General features: G+C 43.7%; 1 protein-coding gene across 1 annotated transcript in view; it reads right to left on the bottom strand.

The window, feature by feature from the left end:
* The window catches only part of COL22A1 (collagen type XXII alpha 1 chain), a 196442-nt gene that overhangs the window by 75230 nt on the left and 101949 nt on the right, over positions 1 to 19263 (bottom strand). Inside the window, exons 14-23 of the mRNA XM_081873968.1 lie at positions 18579 to 18632; positions 17468 to 17521; positions 15621 to 15674; positions 14894 to 14938; positions 13088 to 13141; positions 9972 to 10025; positions 9209 to 9244; positions 8687 to 8716; positions 5191 to 5244; positions 4438 to 4491 (exon numbers count right to left, since the gene is read on the bottom strand). Coding sequence (XP_081730094.1) covers positions 4438 to 4491; positions 5191 to 5244; positions 8687 to 8716; positions 9209 to 9244; positions 9972 to 10025; positions 13088 to 13141; positions 14894 to 14938; positions 15621 to 15674; positions 17468 to 17521; positions 18579 to 18632 — 489 coding nt within the window. The remainder of the gene's footprint in view (positions 1 to 4437; positions 4492 to 5190; positions 5245 to 8686; positions 8717 to 9208; positions 9245 to 9971; positions 10026 to 13087; positions 13142 to 14893; positions 14939 to 15620; positions 15675 to 17467; positions 17522 to 18578; positions 18633 to 19263) is intronic.

The raw sequence follows: 19263 nt of genomic DNA, 5'->3' as shown, positions 1-19263 counted from the left end.
CTGATACAACGGACTTCTGTGCGCACAAGGAAGCTTCTTTTCCTGTCCCTGCCTTATCCAGCCCCCCCCCCCCCATGCATCCTCAAGATAGGGAACCCTCCAGAGCACATTTCCGAGCACAATTCAAAGTGTTGGTGCTGACCTTTAAAGCCCTAAACGGCCTCTGTCCAGTATACCTGAAGGATCGTCTCCACCCCCATCGTTCTGCCCGGACACTGAGGTCCACCCCCGAGGGCCTTCTGACGGTTCCCACCCTGCGAGAAGCCAAGTTACAGGGAACCAGGCAGAGGGCCTTCTCGGTAGTGGCATCCGCCCTGTGGAACGCCCTCCCACCAGATGTCAAAAAGAACAACAACTACCAGACTTTTAGAAGACATCTGAAGGCAGCCCTGTTTAGTGAAGCTTTTAATGTTTAATAGACTATTGTATTTTAATATTCTGTTGGAAACAGCCCAGAGTGGCTGGGGAAACCCAGCCAGATGGGTGGGGTACAAATAATAAATTATTATTATTATTATTATTATTGAAGCATGTGGGTGAAGGAGAGGAAACAGAAGTCCTGCTGTGATAGCAAAATGACATGCATGGAGCCTTGGATACACTAAACCAGCGGTGCACTTCAGAATTTTCTGCCTTTAGCAGTTAATCCAGCCCTGGGTCCAAGATATGTTCTTCTGTGTTCTCTTGCGGCTAATAGAACAAGGCAGCTAATGAAAGCTCACTGAGGGAGTGCATTCACAGCAGCTCATTCCTCAAGATTTATGTTTCAGCCATCGCAAAATCTAATTGCCAGTTTGGGGGAATTAGATGATCAGAAAATAACTTTCTGGCAAGCCCATGGAGCGTCCCCATCTGTGCTCTTTTGCTGGATTTGTGTCTGAGGCAATTTTGCACAGCTTACCTTTCCAAATGAGCAGCGTCAACTTGGGAAATAATTATATATTCCTTCCAAAAAGGAATTTTGCACCACTCTCTTCGCAAGCCATTTTACCTGCTATCCTTTTGCTTTGGAAGAGTGAAGCAGCAAAGGGGATAAAATAAATAAATCACTTTATCATTCAGGTATAGATTTAAAATCTATGAGGGATGGTCTCATCTCATTTCCAAATGAGGATTTATTATCTTGGGGTTCATTAAATTATTTCCTTCTTGGTAACCTGGTACAATTCCCATTATTAAAGCAGGATGGAATCGTGCCAGGAGAAAAGTGAATTTACATTTAGATCCCAGAGAGTTAGGAACACTAATTAAAAAAAATTGGTCCAGCTTGGTATGTATAAATTATGTGACGCTATGAATATAGGAGAGGCCCAAACTGTTGCATTCTCCCAAAGATGAATTCCACATGGGAAAACTCTTAACCAGATGGCAGAAACTTGGACTGAATCGGATAGTGTTTTGACAGTTCTAAGAATCTGGAGTAAGTCCCCATAAGTCATCCATTATCAGGGTCGCCATCTTGATATGTGCTCACTTGCGCCCTCACTGTAAACACAGAGAAAAGTGGCTTCTGGGTAAGACTGTACCTGGTTGATTTTGGACACACGTCCAGGCCCTAAGGCCATGTTTGCATGTGTGTCTAAATCCATCTACTTTAGATGCAGAACGTTAGCAGTGACGCATGGTGAAATTTTCTGTAGGGGAACAGTTAGGGCCAGAGGCACCAGCCTGCGAGGGTGATTGGTGAGGGGGGCCGACATCATGCATATGATTTCTGATGTCCTGATGTCATGCGTGAGCATTGTGCCTCCCTCCTTAAGCCAGGCAGAAGGTTCCCGGGCTTTGGGAAAGTCCTGGGGGAACATTTGTGGGTCTAGCCTAGTCCACTGACCGCACAGTACTGTAGGTTAGCAAACTATAATGGGGAAGGCTGTGTCTCAGATCCACAGCACTTTTGCCTGCAAAAGTTCTCAGCTTTGATCCTCAACATCTCCATTTAGGACTGGAAGAGACCCGTCTCAAGAACTGGAGAGCTGCTGGTCACTGTTGACAATATTATGCTAAATGGATAAGCTTCCTATTTTGCTATTATGGTTGAGTAAGGAGCAAGGAGAGCTGGGTTATTCTGAACCTGATGATCCCTACCAAAGGGCCATTCTGTAAACAGGCCAATTCCTCCTATTTAAATAGGAAAATTGCCATCCTTGAATGTCCAGGTCTCTGAGAGTGAATGCTTCATGAAGAAAATACTGAATATTGACAGCCAGGACCAGATGGACTGCCCTGCCAAGTTTTATTCCCAAAGTGCAAAGCTCAGGGTTGATGCAACAGGTAGATGACTCCCAGTAATATTTGACAGATGAGTGCGCTGACAAACTTCCATTATACTAGGAATGAATCTTTGGAAAGAACCAACATTATACCAGGCCCTGATATTTGCTACAAGAAATGAAAATTTCCATGTAAAAAAATCAGTGCAAGTGCTATATTCTCCAGAGCCCTAATTAGGTGTTCTGATGTGCATTGGAATAATCACGCTGGGGAGATGGGAATTAGCCTGCCAGCTCTGCTACCCTTGTTGACATTCTTGCTCTCCATGAGTCAGAGGACAATTGTGTGAAGTGGGGATAAAGATTCTATTCATAAGAATGCGAGAAAAGCCTGTTGGATCAGTTCAGCATCCTGTTCACAAAGTGGCTACCCAGATGCCCGTGAGGACCCCATAAGTAGGACCCAAGCCCTCTCCCCTCCTTCGATTTCCATCAGCCGGTATTTAAAAGCATCGCTGCCTCCAACCATGACAATCTCTGCCATGTAGAAGCTCAGATTTTCCAATACACAGGGGACTTCCATAATTGCAGGTAGCTCCCCACTTCATATGTCTTCTCTATTTGAGTGGTAAATATAGCAATGTTTTTCTCCCCGCTGCACTCCAGATTGTAGCTTTCACCTCTTCCAGCTTCTCACTCAAGGAAGGCCAGCTGTAGGTTTGAAGGGGCCATCAGGAAAGAGCTCTGTGGTGGTAACTCTGCCTTCCTAATGGGATTACTCAACAGTAGTGGGCAACAACGGTCCACTATTGAAACTTCCCACAATGCCCTGATGCAGCATCACCCTTGAGTACTGTGGGCAATTAAAGTGGCAGCTTCAGTGAGGTTCTCAGTTGGAAATGAAAGTGATAGGACTTAGTGAAAGGACCATTTGGGTGGAACACCATTTATATTCCCCACAATGCCCAGGGGCAGCATTACATCAGGGCATTCTGGGGATTGTAAATGGTGCCTCTCAAACCCAGCTTCCCAATAGGAATGAGGTTTGGGAAACATTTGGTTTCGTAAGGGCCCAGGATAGGCATCAGTGATGGGCTGTGATGAGTCCTCAGCAGCAAGTCCAGTGTGGGATGTCACAATGCCATAAATGTGCTCAAGCAACTAGGTCTAGATGCAGGTACCATTGATGTACCTGGTTACAACAATGCTGAGCATAGCTGAGCATTGTTCACAGTTGATGACATTTAAAACAGAAGCTGGCTCCCCCATGTCTCATCTTTCAATGGAAACTCCTCTTCCGACAGTGTGTTGGATAATACACAGATCAGAAGACATTACACTTAATGGCAAAATCAGTCATAGTGGGGCTCTTAAGACAAGTGAATTCTGTTATGTCAGGGGCCCATTGATGGAATGCTGCCTTTTAATGACTCAAGACTGCAAATCTTTTGAGAGGAGCTGCCATTAATGGGAATGACATCTAACTCACAGGGCTGTGTGCTCATTTGTTAAATGCGGTAAGATCTGCTTCCTAAGAGCTGCCAATAAAGAATCAAGGGGGAACTCATTCCCTTTATGGATGCAGACATTTCCTTTCCAAGCCCACATCTTAGATCAGCAAAGCTTTCTCTTTTGCAAGATCTTTCCCCCCACTCATTTCAGGCTGTTCCCCCATGTTCCGTTTCATTAGGATGGCTCCTGCCAATTGCATCCAAGTCCACTGAGACATTTCCAAAATTTTACATTTCCCTAATAAAGACATTTATAAATTGGGTTTTCAGTGATGGCCTGCTTTAAATTGAATCAACGGCAAACTAAGTGTGTGTGTGTGTGTGTGTGTGTGTGTGTGTGTGTGTTGAGGTGGAGAAAAACCTAAGTAACAGGAATCATTAATTTAATAACACTGGGAGCCCTTCATATAGGCTCAACTCCCTCAACTGTTCCTTATAAGGAATACTTGTTCATCCTGGTCACCTTCTCTGCACAGATAGAAACAAAGGCTTTAATGTTCAAAATGGGACTTTGCTCTCCATCAAGATTGGACTTTTGATTACAACAGTCTACATAACAACATGTGCATAACTGATTACCCCCCCTTTTTCCCTTTTGGGCAAATAGGGAGGGCAGTGAGAATTATTGACAGTAGTCTATTAAACACTATCAAACAATTTAGGCATTTCCCCCATGCTAACAAGTTGGGACATGTATAAGTAGAAACATTGCCCACCCTTTGACCTTGTAAGCCAGCAGGTCCTGGTTTGCCTTCTGGTCCTGGAGGGCCCTACAAACAACAAAAAACAAGATATTTAAACAAAGTGATCAAATTGAAGAGGGGAAAAAATGCATCAGCAAATTACCAGCTTCCACATTCAACATGTGCTCAACAGCTCATTGTGCTTCCCTTCCACCTCCTTTTACTGGTGTTAGTGTTTACTGCTATGTTAGTGATCTGCAAGATATCTCAGGAACTGGTGTCACAATTTTGGAACACGGCTTAATTCTTCTAGATCATATATTTAGCTTTGTCTGTTGTCCTCTGTCCCTGAAGGCAAGGGAAACTGCCTCTGTGCAGAGGCAGAGATTTTCCCTGCACTGAATCTCAGGTTAGAGTTCTGAAGCATGCATTCCAAGTGGGCTGAAAGACAAAGGAGCATATTTTCCTTTGAAATTTAAGTACAATTCCCATGCTCCTGGAGTCTTATGTATCGGTTGCATGGGCTTGTCTGGAACTTCGGATCTTTGCATCTGAAGAAAGAACCATGCTTCAGTGTCAACAAACATCTCACATTAACAATATTGCCGTCTTATCCAGGGCTTGCCCATGGTTTGGACCAAAGAGCTCTCACAACCTAGGTTGAGAATCAAACCAACAAGCCAGACCTGAGCATATTCAGGACTCTGCATAATCCATCACTGCACAAGACATTTAAAAATACGAACAAATGAGAAACTCAGAGTGGAAAGGTTGCAAATTACTTACTGGGATACCTGGAGTTCCAGGAGGGCCTATTGAACCTCTTGGGCCAGGAGCTCCCTGTAAACAAATCAAAATTAGACGGTTAAAAAATTACTTTATGTTGCATCTAAAATGAATTCCTTCGGCAGTGTATCGTATTGATCTGAGCAAGGGAATTGAGGAAGCTCAACTGTGGACAGCTGCCTACATTTAAAAACTTATTGCAAAAAGTTATAAAGATGCCAAACTACAGATAGCTATAAAAAATAAATAATAATAATAACAAGAACATAGTTAGTTTGTCTCTAAGGTGCTACTGGACATTATTTTTTAATTTTTATATATATTTCAACTGCGTCAGACCAACACGGCTACCTACCTGAAGAAGAAGAAGAGGAGGAGGAGGAGGAGGAGGAGTTTGGATTTGATATCCCACTTTATCACTACCCGAAGGAGCCTCGAAGCGGCTAACAATCTCCTTTCCCTTCCTCCCCCACAACAAACACTCTGTGAGGTGAGTGAGGCTGAGAGACTTCAGAGAAGTGTGACGAGCCCAAAGTCACCCAGCAGCTGCATGTGGAGGAGCGGGGAATTGAACCCGGTTCACCACATTACGAGTCTACCACTCTTAACCACTACACCACACTGGATACAGATAGATATGTACAAGATGTATCTCCCCGCCCCCCTTTGCATCCTCTCCTGTACTCCTTTTCCTTTATCAATCCTCTTATTAATTTATGAGTTTAAATCTACATGTGAAGTCTACTTGATGCAAACATGCATTTCAGTGTTTTGGAGGCTGTTCCATAGGAACAGATTATCTGCCTTTGGAGATTCGCCAAAACCCGGGGCTGAGCAAACATGAAGACTTTCCGTTCCTTCCATCTCAGCTGCTTGTGATGGTACATGGAATAATTGGTTCACTGGATGGGGCAGAGCTGTTGTGCTGCCTTCCTGACAGGTAGGTGGCATTTGCTTACCAGGAAGGAGAAGGGGAGGGACTAAGCGGTGGGGAGGTTGTTGCAGTGCAAACACACTGACAGAGCCAATATGGCACTGCTGGTGGTGCATTTAGCCTGTGCCAACCTTCCAGACACCTCATCCTTTCCCTCTCCCTCCTGGAAAGCAGCAGTGACCCACTTGCCACAGGAAGTGGCTCAACACTACCTCTGAATGGCAGCTCCATCATCCCTGACCATTGGCTGTGATGACTGGGGCTGATGAGAATTGGAGCCTGACCACAAGTGGAGGACCACAGTTTTCTCATCCCTGTGCTAAAGCCGCACTAAGAGATTTGTGTGCTGGAAAGTAGTTAAAACAAAACAAATTCCTTCCAGTAGCACCTTAAAGACCAACTAAGTCAGTTCTAGGTATGAGCTTTCGTGTGCATGCACACTTCTTCAGATACACTGAAACAGAAGTTTCCAGACCCTTCTATATAGTGAGAAGGTGGGGAGGGGTATTACTCAGAAGGGTGGTGGGAAAGGGTGATTTGGAAAGTAGTTAAAACAAAATAAAAAAATTCCTTCCAGTAGCACCTTAAAGACCAACTGAGTTAGTTCTAGGTATGAGCTTTCGTGTGCATGCACACTTCTTCAGATACACTGAAACAGAAGTCACCGGACCTTTCTATATAGTGAGAAGGTGGGGAGGGGTATTACTCAGAAGGGTGGTGGGAATGGGTGATTGGCAGATAGCTGCGATGAGCCTGTTGACGACTCTTAACGACTGCAATAGGTCTAACAGGAAAAAGCAAGGGGTGAGAAGGTGAAAAATGGCTTTGTCATGTATAATGAGATAAGAATCCAATGTCTTTGTTCAAACCAGGTCTCTCTATAGTTTTAAGTTTGGTGATAAGTTGCAATTCAGCAGCTTCTCTTTCCAGTCTATTGGAAAGTAGTTGTTTGTTTAAACAAAGGGGTGACTCTCCATAATTTAAATTGGTCACGTTTCTGAAAAGTTGCTAAGGAATGGTGAACCAGCATTTGTTTCTCTCATATCTGAAGGTGTTTAGGGAAGCTTTGAATGTTTGATGTGTTACTGTATTTTAATCAAAACAAAAAATTCCTTCCAGTAGCACCTTAAAGACCAACTAAGTTAGTTCTAGGTATGAGGTACGAAGTGTGCATGCACACGAAAGCTCATACCTAGAACTAACTTAGTTGGTTTTTAAGGTGCTACTGGAAGGAATTTTTTGTTTTGACTATGGCAGACCAACACGGCTACCTATCTGTAACTGTATTTTAATACAAAACAAATTCCTTCCAGTAGCACCTTAAAGACCAACTAAGTCAGTTCTTGGTATGAGCTTTCATGTGCATGCACACTTCTTCAGATACACAGAAAGTGTGCATGCACACGAAAGCTCATACCAAGAACTGACTTAGTTGGTCTTTAAGGTGCTACTGGAAGGAATTTGTTTTGTTTTGACTATGGCAGACCAACACGGCTACCTATCTGTAACTGTATTTTAATATTTTGTTTAAAGCTGCCCTGAGCGGCTGGGGAAGCCCAGCCAGATGGGCAGGGTATAAATAAATTTTTTATTATTATCATCATCATCATCTTCATCATCTTCATCACATACAATCTGATCCTAGAAGGGTCTTAAAGATAAAGGTAAAGGACCCCTGACAGTTAAGTCCAGTCGCGAATGACTCTGGGGTTGCAGTGCTCATCTCCCTTGACTGACCGAGGGAGCCGACATTTGTCCGCAGACAGTTTTTCCAGGTCATGTGGTCAGCATGACTAAGCCGCTTTTGGTGAAACCAGAGCAGCGCATGGAAACAGCATTTACCTTCCCGCCGGAGCAGTACCTATTTATCTACTTGCACTTTGACGTGCTTTCGAACTGCTAGGTTGACAGCAGCTGGGGCCGAGCAACGGGAGCTCACCCCATCTCAGGGATTTGAACCACCAACCTTCTGATCGGCAAGCCCGAGGGGCTCAGTGGTTTAGCGCCACCCGCCTCCCTTAGAAGGGTCTTACTTCCAGGTAAACCTGCCAAAGATTTCACCCACTATACTATTTTTCAGAGTACACCTTTATTTGCTTTGCTAGCTCCAAACTGCTGTAGGTTAAAAAAAGAGGGAACACAAGAATATAAACTTTGCAGCAACAATTGAAACCGATTCCAGATAGTGCATCGACAGCAAACATCACTGAAGAGTGCCTCCTCCTCCACTCTCTGCTCTCCTCGGGTAATGAAAACAGACAAAGCAATTTCATTTCAGAGTTTTCGTGAACTAGCAACAACTGTGTGGGCTGGATGACTGCAACCCTTGGATAAAAGCTATTAGGGGGAAGATAAACAACTTGCCGGTATCTCCTTTGATTCAAAATAAAGTTTATTCAGAGTAGAAAGGGTTCCGAACCACTCAGCCCAGATTTATTGGTTTTGCAGTTTGGGTTGACTTTATCATACTGACTTAGTCAGCACGATCATTCTTGAAAATTGGGATTTCTGGTTGTTATTATTATTTTATTGACAGTGCAAAAATATTTAGAAAGACTTTACCTGCTCTCCTTTCAGACCTTCCATCTGCACCTGAAACAGAAGAAGATAAATATGTAGCACAAGGGAGATGAGTCTGAGTTTCTGCCCTGCTCTCTATCCCATAGAGGGGGGAACTTAGCTGAGCTCTGCATTCCCCCTGAGATCCAGCTGGTTGGAGTTATGCAGCCAAGCAGGCGACAAAAAGTGTAAAAATTCAGCTGCAGTAAGATCATTGGAATGTAAGTCAACAGAGTACTGCAAAAATTACCTCACTCCCCAAGGGCCCTCTGTATTTCCTTCCACCATCCAATCTGAAAATTTCACAGCGGGCAAGGATTTCATGCCTCTTTCCACAAACATCTTCAGAATAGCATGTCCTTCTCATTTCAACTTCAGGAAAATCATTCACCAACTATTTCTAAGATCTGCTCAGGCATTAACGCCCAACATATATTAGCATTTCTCAAGATCCTGAGCACCCATTCAAGAGAACTTGTTTTGTCAACCGCCACAAAACACAGATCAAATGTTAATAGCTCTTACCACTGAGCCAGGCTTCCCTGGAGGCCCTATTTCACCCTAGATGAGAAAGCAAATGAGAGGGGGAAAACAATGCAATTAAATTTACAAAGTTAAGATGCTGGCAAAGCTTTATCTGATCTTTATCCAGCATTTGCTTTGATTTGATTGTAGGGCAGTTTACACACCCTCCTATTATGCATTAATCACCGTATTTTTCGAATTACCGTATAAGACGCCCCCATGTATAAGACGCCCCCTATTTTGTGGGTTTATATTTTGATTTTATTTTGTGAACTGCCCTGAGACCCCCGGGTATATAAATTCAATAAATAATAATAATAATAATAATAATAATAATAATAATAATAATAATTACTATTATTGTTACCTTTTCCTTCCTTCTTTCTTTCTGTTAGATTTGCAAATAGGAAATGGGGAGGGGGAGCATCTGATATATCATCAAAATTCTGATGTGCCATTCTGCAGCCTGTGTGAGGCTGTCATGCCAGTTCCTGACATTTCTAGAGCGTAACGTACGTTGGCATGTAGACAGCAGAGCCTCGTACGACCTGGCCAACTGATTTACATGGGGCAGGGAAAGTGTGTAGGAATTGGGTATGGCCAGGGCTGCATCAGAATTATAACATTGGGAATATAGTGAAATCCATTTTGGGACAGGGGTTCTGAGTTTGTCCTACATTACGTCACAGGAATGTGAATGTGATATATGTGATATGTAGGCAAGCACATCTCAGAGGCAGGATTTACATAGACAATTCCTCACCTTCTCTCCTCTGGGTCCCATGAGACCAGGTTGGCCTGGACTCCCTTGGATGCCCTGAAATTGAATGAAGCGACACTCAAAAGGTATTCGGATGCATGAAGAAGAAGAAGAAGAGTTTGGATTTGATATCCCTCTTTATCACTACCCTAAGGAGTCTCAAAGCGGCTAACATTCTCCTTTCCCTTCCTCCCCCACAACAAACACTCTGTGAGGTGAGTGGGGCTGAGAGACTTCAGAGAAGTGTGACTAGCCCAAGGTCACCCAGCAGCTGCATGTGGAAGAGCGGGGAATCGAACCTGGTTCACCAGATTACGATTCTACCGCTCTTAACCACTACACCACACTGGCCAAAGTTTTTAGTGAATTTGTGATTCCAGGGATTGAATTTGGGATCCACTGAACCATGAATCACTTTAAGCTCAGACACAATAATACACATGTCCATGCAGAAGTAAGTTCCAGCAAATACAATGAGACTTTGCCCCAGGTAACTATTTATAGGGCAGCAGCTCTACTGTAATATAAAGGTATTGATCAAATGAGGTAAATACACACATTTTAAATATTTGGAGAGCAATATGATGTGCCATGAAAGACCTAGGGCAGATATAAAGAAGGGAAAGGGTATGAAACACAAGTTGACAGTTTACCATTGGAAAATGAACCTAATTTCAACACACACACACACACACACACACACGGCAAGCATAGCTCTGTATGGATATGAAGGATATGAAAAAAGAAGGAGGAAAGAACTTGAAATGAGGTGCTGGAGAAAGCTGCATCAAGGGAGTTGAAGGAGAAGGAAAATAAACAGAAATCATGGAGCAGCTGGAACATGGGTAGCCAAACTAAGGCCCAGGGGCCGGATCTGGCCCAATCGCCTTCTAAATCCGGCCTGCGGACAGTCCGGGAATCAGGGGTGTTTTTACATGAGTAGAATGTGTGCTTTTATTTAAAATGCATCTCTGGGTTATTTGTGGGGCCTGCCTGATGTTTTCACATGAGTAGAATGTGTGCTTTTATTTATTTGCGGGGCATAGGAATTTGTTCTCCCCCCATATATATATATATATATATATATATATATATATATATATAGTCCAGCCCCCCACAAGGTTTGAGGGACAGTGGGCCGGTCCCCTGCTGAAAAAGTTTGCTGACCCCTGAGCTGGAATGCTGAGCAGGGGCATAGACCCATCCTTCCAAAGGCCATTTGCCTGGAAAATGTGATGGTGCAGCAAGGGAGCAGCAATGCCAGGTGTCAGACGGACTCCACCCAAGTGTGCTCTGACCTTGCTGACAAAGCCACTTCCACCTTAGGGAAGAGGTGGGGTTGGAGGCTTCACGGCCCCTCCATATGTCCAGGGGATGGGAGGCCAGCCCCTGGACGATTGGGGGATTCCCGGCTGCATCACCTCCTGGCTGGCCAATCGGGTCATTCCGGGGGTGTGGCCTGCCCCTTAAAGGCTGGACGCAGCCAGGGATCTCCCTCTTCGTGCGCTTGCCAGCTGCTCCAGTCCCCCGCCCTCCCACCCTATAAGGTTTTCGTTCCTTGACCTTGCTATGGACCTTGGTTGGTTGCCGTTGAGGGGCCTGGTAGGGATCTTTCCACTTGGCAAATTGGCACCAGCCACTTGGTTTTCACCTACCTTGTAGCAAACCGTCACAACTTTCAGGGTATTGGTGATTAGGCATTGGAATAGATGTAGATGGAAAGAGGGGAGGTAGCGCCATCACCTGCCCCACATATTGAAGGGTAGTCCGATAAAGGATTCCGGGGGGCGTGGCCCTGTCCGAAGCCTAGGAAGATTAGGGCCTAAGGCACACCCCCTAGCGGTGACCCCGGGGGAGTTCCTAGTTGATGTGCATCAGCAGGACTCCCCCTACTGGTGGTTAACCCTTCCCGGACTTCAAGCAGATGGACTGATATAGTCAGTTAGGACCAATGCCTAAGCCAATATCGCTCATCACCTGTAACCAATAAAGTTGTGGCCTTTTTTTAGCCCATTAACCTTAATAATTGTGTCATGTGTCATTATTTCTACCTGGGGGGGGGGGGGGACTCGCCACGCAACCATCCCCACACAATCCAGGTAATCGGCAGCAAAGCCACTGTTGGGAGGGTACTTTTTGCCACCGACCCCCCATGCCAACTGCTGCTGGAGAGAATTATTGGTTAGGGTTAGAAACGGACCGGATCCAGTTCTGACACAAACGTAGAATCTAGGCATATATAGAAAAACACTGTAGAAAGGACTTGCTGAAATAGTTAATTGAAGTGGAATACAAAAAGGGAGGCGTTGAGGAAGTCAATGAAACAAGTGTATGAAAATTAAGATTTGAATATATTGGAAGTGTTTTTAATTGTTTTTGTTTTGTTTTGTTAATTTAATGTTTTATGTAGTGTTTTTGTTTTTGTTTCTGTCTTTGTATGTTCAATTTTTCTTTTTTCTTTTTGTAATTTCCAAAATCTTAATAAATATTTTATATATAAAAAAAAGAAAAACACTAAAAATGTTTTATTTTATAAAAAAAAAAAGTTTTGGAAAAAAATACATATTGAATTTGCCATAAGCTCACCATTGCCATCTAATGTCCCATTTGCATAAATGCACATAAAACACACTTAAAATGTTATATTTGCAGCTGTATAGCTGAGTCCAAAAGGTGACGAAGAGGTTACACAGAAGGATACAGCATATATGGTAGCATATATTTTCCAATATTTTGTAATTGAGGCTAACCTCAATTTGTATAATTGAGGCTAACCTGCAATGAAGAAAAGCTAACAAGTAGAGATACTGATACATGAAACAAACTTAAATGGGGGGGAAAGAGAGGATATACATGCAGACGTGAAAAATATGTCCACAAAATAGAAAAAAGGGTGGAGGGTTTTCAAGTGCATATCTAGAAACAGATATCTGGTCTGTTATTTATTTAGCTGGGATAAGTGTAAACATTTACAGGATTGCACTATGATGCAGACAGAAAATAGAGTAGGGGGGCTACATTTTGGGGGGTGAGTGGATGATTTCAAGATGCAAGTTCTTCTCTAAATTCACAACTAATTCTAGAAAATGGTTTCGTACCACTTTGAATTGTCCACATACCTGCTTCCCATCCACACCAGGTTTTCCGGGGAAACCATCGAGACCTGGTTCTCCCTAAGCAAAGAAATAGGAATGAAGACTTGAGCGTTGGACATGCATCCTGGACCATCACATCAGCTCTGAACCTGAGAGCATTCCCACCCTGGATCTTGGCTATTCTGCAGTGTCTTATATAAGTTGCATTTCTCAGTCTGTGCAACATGCCTTTATTGAATAGTGACAGCAGATTCCTGCAGTCTCGCCTCAACTCTGGCCTGTCTTTGACTATATCTCTCCCTCTTTGGTTCTCATCTACCTATCCTGGTAATAATAATAATAATAATAATAATAATAATAATAATAATAATAATTTATACCCAGCCCATCTGTCTGGGTTTCACCAGCCGCTTTGGGCAGCTCCCAACAGAATATTAATAATAATAATAATAAAGTGATAAAACATCAAACATTAAAAACTTCCCTAAAACATCAAACATTAAAAACTTCCCTAAACAGGGCTGCCTTCAGATATCTTCTAAAGGTCAGACAGTTGTTTATTTCCTTGACATCTGATGGGAGGGCATTCCAGAGGGTGGGCACCACTACCTCTGCCTGGTTCCCTGTAACCTCACAGTGAGGGAACCACCAGAAGGCCCTCAGAGCTGGACCTCAGTGTACCCAACAACCTGGTCATGATGAGAGCTTAGGATACAGCAGATCTCCAGCTCTGCTGACTGATGCCTGGACCAGCTTGGACCAGTTTGTAATAAGTCCCCTACCCATACTCAGCCAATGATACACCGGCATAACTTGGGTTGGCCCAGCCATGAAGTGGGATGAAGATCTTGAGGTGGTGCCCCTCCATATGCCCAACACCTCACCACTGGCAGAGAAGTGGTGCTGATTTCTGGCAAGATCTCTCACACAGCATGAGAGATCTAGCTGGAGATCAGCAAGATCTCACCAATAATAAGCACCAATGCCAGCAGTGCTTATTCAGCAGTGGCAACAGGGTGGGCAGTGCAGGAGGTGGCAAAAGGGGACTCGCCATCGCTTTTCTGAGGGCATGGTAGCGGTGGGAACCTAAGCCAATTCAGCTTGGTCACATGGCCTAGCAAACCAGTGTAGAACACTAGTTGAAAGGCTTGGTTTCCCTTTTTCAAGCTTAGACAGAGTAGCAGTATTTGTTCCACTAATGAATTACGTTTTGATCTGGTATAACTTTACGGTGGCTTAACTTACACTGGCTTGCTTTCTGCCCTCTTTTTGTGCATGGGATTGCCATACCCTTCAACATTTATCCAATGAAAATAGGGACGTTCCATTCCATAATGGTAATTTTACCAATTACACCCCACATATCTTACTGGGCTGCCCCAGCCACTCTGGGCAACTTCTAACATATACAAAAACATTATAAAATATTACACATTTTATATAAAAAAAGCCTTCCCTATACTGGATTGCCTCCAGACAGCTTGGGGTTCGGATAACTCCATGCCCTCCAACACTTCTCCAGTGAAAATAGGGACACCCTAAGGAAAAGTGGGGCATTCTAGGATCAAATCGGAAACTGGGATGGCTTCTCTAAATCAGGGACATCCCTAGATGATAGGGACACTAGGAAGGTCTGTATTGCTCCCTCAGATCTAGCAATCTAACGTGTAACCTTTTTTGCATTTAGAGGCCCCTTATAATCTGAGGCCCTAAACTGTGCATACATTTACCCTCGATTTCCCAGTTCTTTCTTGCATTCATTTTTGAGGAACAATGTTCAGCACTTCCACACAGATTGTTGACAAGTTATCTGACGCACATGATCCATACCTTGTCTCCCCGGGGTCCCTTTTCGCCTCTTTCTCCCTGCAGGCCCTGAAAAAGTGGGGAAGAAAAAAGATTTTGTATCGTTCCCTCCACTACCCAGAGTGAAACTTGAATGAGTCACCGATGTGCTAGCAATTTGTACCCAGTGACTCATTATGGGCTGCAGCTCCTGTGCCAAGGAAATGCTGATTTAGTGCTCTGCCTACTAAGCAGTTGTCTATAATATACCAGTAATGTTATTCCCACAAACCGCCTTTGCATATGCTAATTGGCCTTGGACTTGGAGTACTCAATGAGCTGATCAGCTATCCATTGGGATTGTTGAGCTGTTCCGAGACCTAAAAGGAATGATTGTGAAGTCTTTATAACCAAGATAATGAGGACGGGGAAAACTGAATGACCTTCTCCACTGAAATGTGTATCTGTAGCTGAAGAAAAGGAAGGGAAGGTTTCAACAAGTGAACGGTGAACTCTTAACTGGTGGAAAGTATTGCTAAAGATAAAATAACCAAGCGTATAACTAAGCCTTGCCGAAGCAGAGCTATCTATGTGCTAAAATGTTGGCAACTGTCCTTATGTGCTGGCAAGGCCACATTTGAGTATCAGGCAACCATTTATCACATGAATGGATTTTACAAATCACGCCGAACTCTCATAGGATGTTGGCTTCTTTATGGAACATTGGGCAGGTTGAGTATTAAAAAATAATAATAATAAAATCACAACTTACTGGTGCTCCAACGTATCCTTGGCGTCCTGGGGGGCCTGGCTGACCATCTGACCCCTGACGAGAAATATATAGAAAGAAACAAAGATCAGGACTGTCACAGAATAAACCTAAGGCAACTTGCTTACTGGAGAAAATAATGAATTTGCATCATCTTCTCTGACTTTGATCACAGTAGTCAAATTTATTAGAAGGGCAATTCCATAATTCAGTGAGCAAAAGCATCTCTCTGCTACTCCTGAAAAAAACCCCAACCTGCTTGGATCTTAAAACAGACTGGAGAGGAAGGATGGGAAATGATATTGCTGAGTCCCACATATTCAGAATACATCTCTGGATCATCACCTAACATGTAAGGGTCAGTTAACATAATAGTGGGGTACTACCTTCTTTATCCTTGTGACTGGATGCTTGGTTGTTGCAACCACTTGTCCAAATTTTAAGCTTGAAATAGCCATTTACACAGGTAAAACCACACACTGAGCCGGGTACGGCAACCTTCTGGACCAGTAGACATACTGAGAATGTGTCATGGGCGCCAGTCAAAAAATGGCTGCTGTGGGGGGATATCGCAAAATGAATTTTGTGGGGGCAAGGCATAACCTGCCATGGGGACATGACATAGCACAAAATGGTTGTCATTGGGGGCATGAGTAGAAAAAGGCACAAAATAGGGTGGGCATGTCTGTCATTGTCAGTACGCCTTTCAACCGATCTTAGTGATTGAGCTCAATAACTGGTTCTGTCCCAATTGGGTTTGGCGACTGGAGCACTTTCAGAGACCTTCCATTCCTGGAAAGCAGGTGCCAGTGCACAGGACCCACAACTGTGCATTGTGAGCACCAGACTCATGCAGAGCATAAATAACGCGGAAGGAGCTGTGAAGCATAGCTCCTTTTATTTCTAATAGCTACTACAAACTAACGAACTACTGGCTTGCATGAGCGTTACATCTCCTACTCAGCCATCTAGTCACTACATAGATAAGACTCTCTCCACACAGAGAGTCAGGCAGTTAGTCTGGAGCAGAAGAAGAGAAGAGTAGTTTCCACCCCCTCCTTTCAGATCAGGAGATTCTGTCAGTGGGAGGGGTGAAAATATCAACATTAATGAGGTGAGGAGAAGGCACAAGCATCAATCACTACCATACTCATTTGTGGAGAGAAACCCTTTGCACCTCTCCTCTGTTCAGGAAGGTGGGTGTTCCTGGCATCCAATGAAATGTGGACATGCTTAAAGTGAGACCAAGCTAGTGCACACAGGAACTGAACAGGAAGCGCAAACAGTAACAACAACAACTTTCTCTGTACCCCAATCATCTGACTGGGTTGCCCCAGCCACTCTGGGTGCCTTCCAACATATATAAAAACATAATAGAACTTTACACAATAAAAAAACTTCCCTATACAGGGCTGCCTTCAGATGTCTTCTAAAGGTTATATAGTTACTCATCTCCTTGACATCTGATGGGACAGGGAAAACGCTTTATGTACCCACAGACATAGTGCTGGGTAAGGGATGAGCTTGGGGAGGGTTAGAAAGTTAGGTTAAGGAAAGGGATGTGATGAGGAATTGCATCTGAGTTTTGTATGCAGATAAGATCTCTCTCTCCCTCTCCCTCTCCCCCCCCCCCAATTAAAAGTCTGTATACATAATGGAAATTAGGAAAGGAAGAGACAATAGTGGGCGTGGGTGAGAGAAGCCCAACGGTAAGTGTGGTACTTGTTCTTTTGTAGAAGTTGGAAGGCACCCTAAGTATAAGAGTGGGCTCTCATATCGAATCATTCAATCAATCATTCGTAAAGGTGTCCCTAATTTCATTCATGATCCTCTTTGATCCCTCTGCTCACCTTCAATCCTGGTGGTCCGGGGAGGCCAACTGCTCCAGGAAGTCCAGGTTCTCCCTCAAAAGAGAAAGCATAGCATGCTTGTTGCAAAAAACTACACATTTTATAAATTGTTGAATGCTGAAAGCAAAGCCTACTGCATCTATGAAGCATGAGAATCTAATATTTACTGAAACTGGAATATGGTTCATCTACTTGGGTCTCCTGCCTCTGACTTACAAGCTCTCCAATGATCTGAGATATGTTTCCAATCCTTGATGTGACAAGATCCTTTGACTGAGTGATAAGGAACCTCAAGCATAGAGCCAAACGCACCACTCTGAGCCTCTTCATATGGCCAGACTACATTCCCCCCACTGTCCTCCCATTGCCCCCTCCTTTAATCTTTTTGCCTAGCTTAGATGTGACCTCGATCTATTGCTCTGTTTCTCAAACTTGGGTCTCTAGCTGTTTTTGGACTACAACTTCCATCATTCCTAGTTAGCAGGACCAGTGGTCCTAGGTGTTGGGAATTGTAGTCCAAAAACAGCTGGAGGTCCAAGTTTGGGAAGCACTGATCTATTGCTTGCTTGCCTGAATGATGATAAAGTCTCTCTCTCTCTCTCTCTCTCTCTCTCTCTCTCTCTCTCTCTCTCTGTGTGTGTGTGTGTGTGTAGAGAAAGAGAGAGAGACTAGCCTACCATTCAAAAGTAAAAATCACATTTGCTGCTCCAGTTACAACATACATAGATGCCATCTGAGCTTAAGTTCCTCAAATTGTTGGTTGCCAAACTTGTGCCTGGAGTGAAATAAACACCTGAGCTTTCCATAGTTGATTCCCCCACCTCCCACAATACACTTTGTTAAGTCTCCAGTATTTCCAACAACCCTCTAATGAACATCAACACACATTCTTCCTTGGAGCATCCAAGAGCAGTTAATCCATATGACGTCTGCTGCCTTGGCTCAAAGAGAGGCCTGCTGAGGTTATTAACCTGCTGTCATTTGTTTCAGATGCATTCAAAATGGCAACACTAATCCCCAAGACATGCTCCACTCAATGCACATTGATTTGTAGCATCTGGCTTATGATACAAAGAAAAGGAGATTACAAGAGAGGAAGAGAAAAGCTTACAGACTCTCCTTTGGCACCATCTCTCCCTGGGATGCCAGGTGCGCCGAGGGAGCCCTGAAATAATAAGAATTAACATAAATGCATTAATGGGCAACCATCATCAGAATCAAATTAGCACCAGCTGAAAGCAGAAGCACATGAATAATGTACATTGGCAGGTCTAATCATTTTCACCACAAGTGAAATTAATGTGAGGTCTCAGAGGGGACTCGTTGCCCAACCCCAACCCCCAAACCAAATTTCTGGTATTAAGCACTGTATTTATTAACAGCTAAGTGTCTGCCAGAGTAACAAGGGGGTGCTGTCCCAGTGGCCCAGATAGACAAGAAACACCCTCCCCTTTCTGTCTCATCCACAGCCAAGTCTAGACAAAACCACATCATATTGGACTGCTGCACTCTAGATTCCAGGTGGCAAATTGAATTGCAGAGGAGTATGAGAACGCCACTCTTCATTCCTGAACAAGAGGACATGAGACCCACAAACCGCTATTTCTCCTCTCCAAATTACCCTCCTCTAACTGGCTTTGCAATAAACTATATTGTTAGTTTATTGCAGGCTTGCCTGATGAGCAAGCTGAAATAAACCAGCAATATAGTATATAAACAACTATGATATTTAGGACATGCTGGAAGAAAGCTGAGCTGAAGCCCTTCTGCCTACAGCCTCAGAAGAGAAACTTCTG

Source organism: Podarcis erhardii (genome assembly GCF_964252035.2).
Source record: "Podarcis erhardii genome assembly, chromosome: 8".
NCBI classification, from domain to species: domain Eukaryota; kingdom Metazoa; phylum Chordata; class Lepidosauria; order Squamata; family Lacertidae; genus Podarcis; species Podarcis erhardii.
The sequence above is the reverse complement of the archived record's forward strand: the minus strand, read 5'-3'. Positions and strand labels throughout refer to the sequence as shown.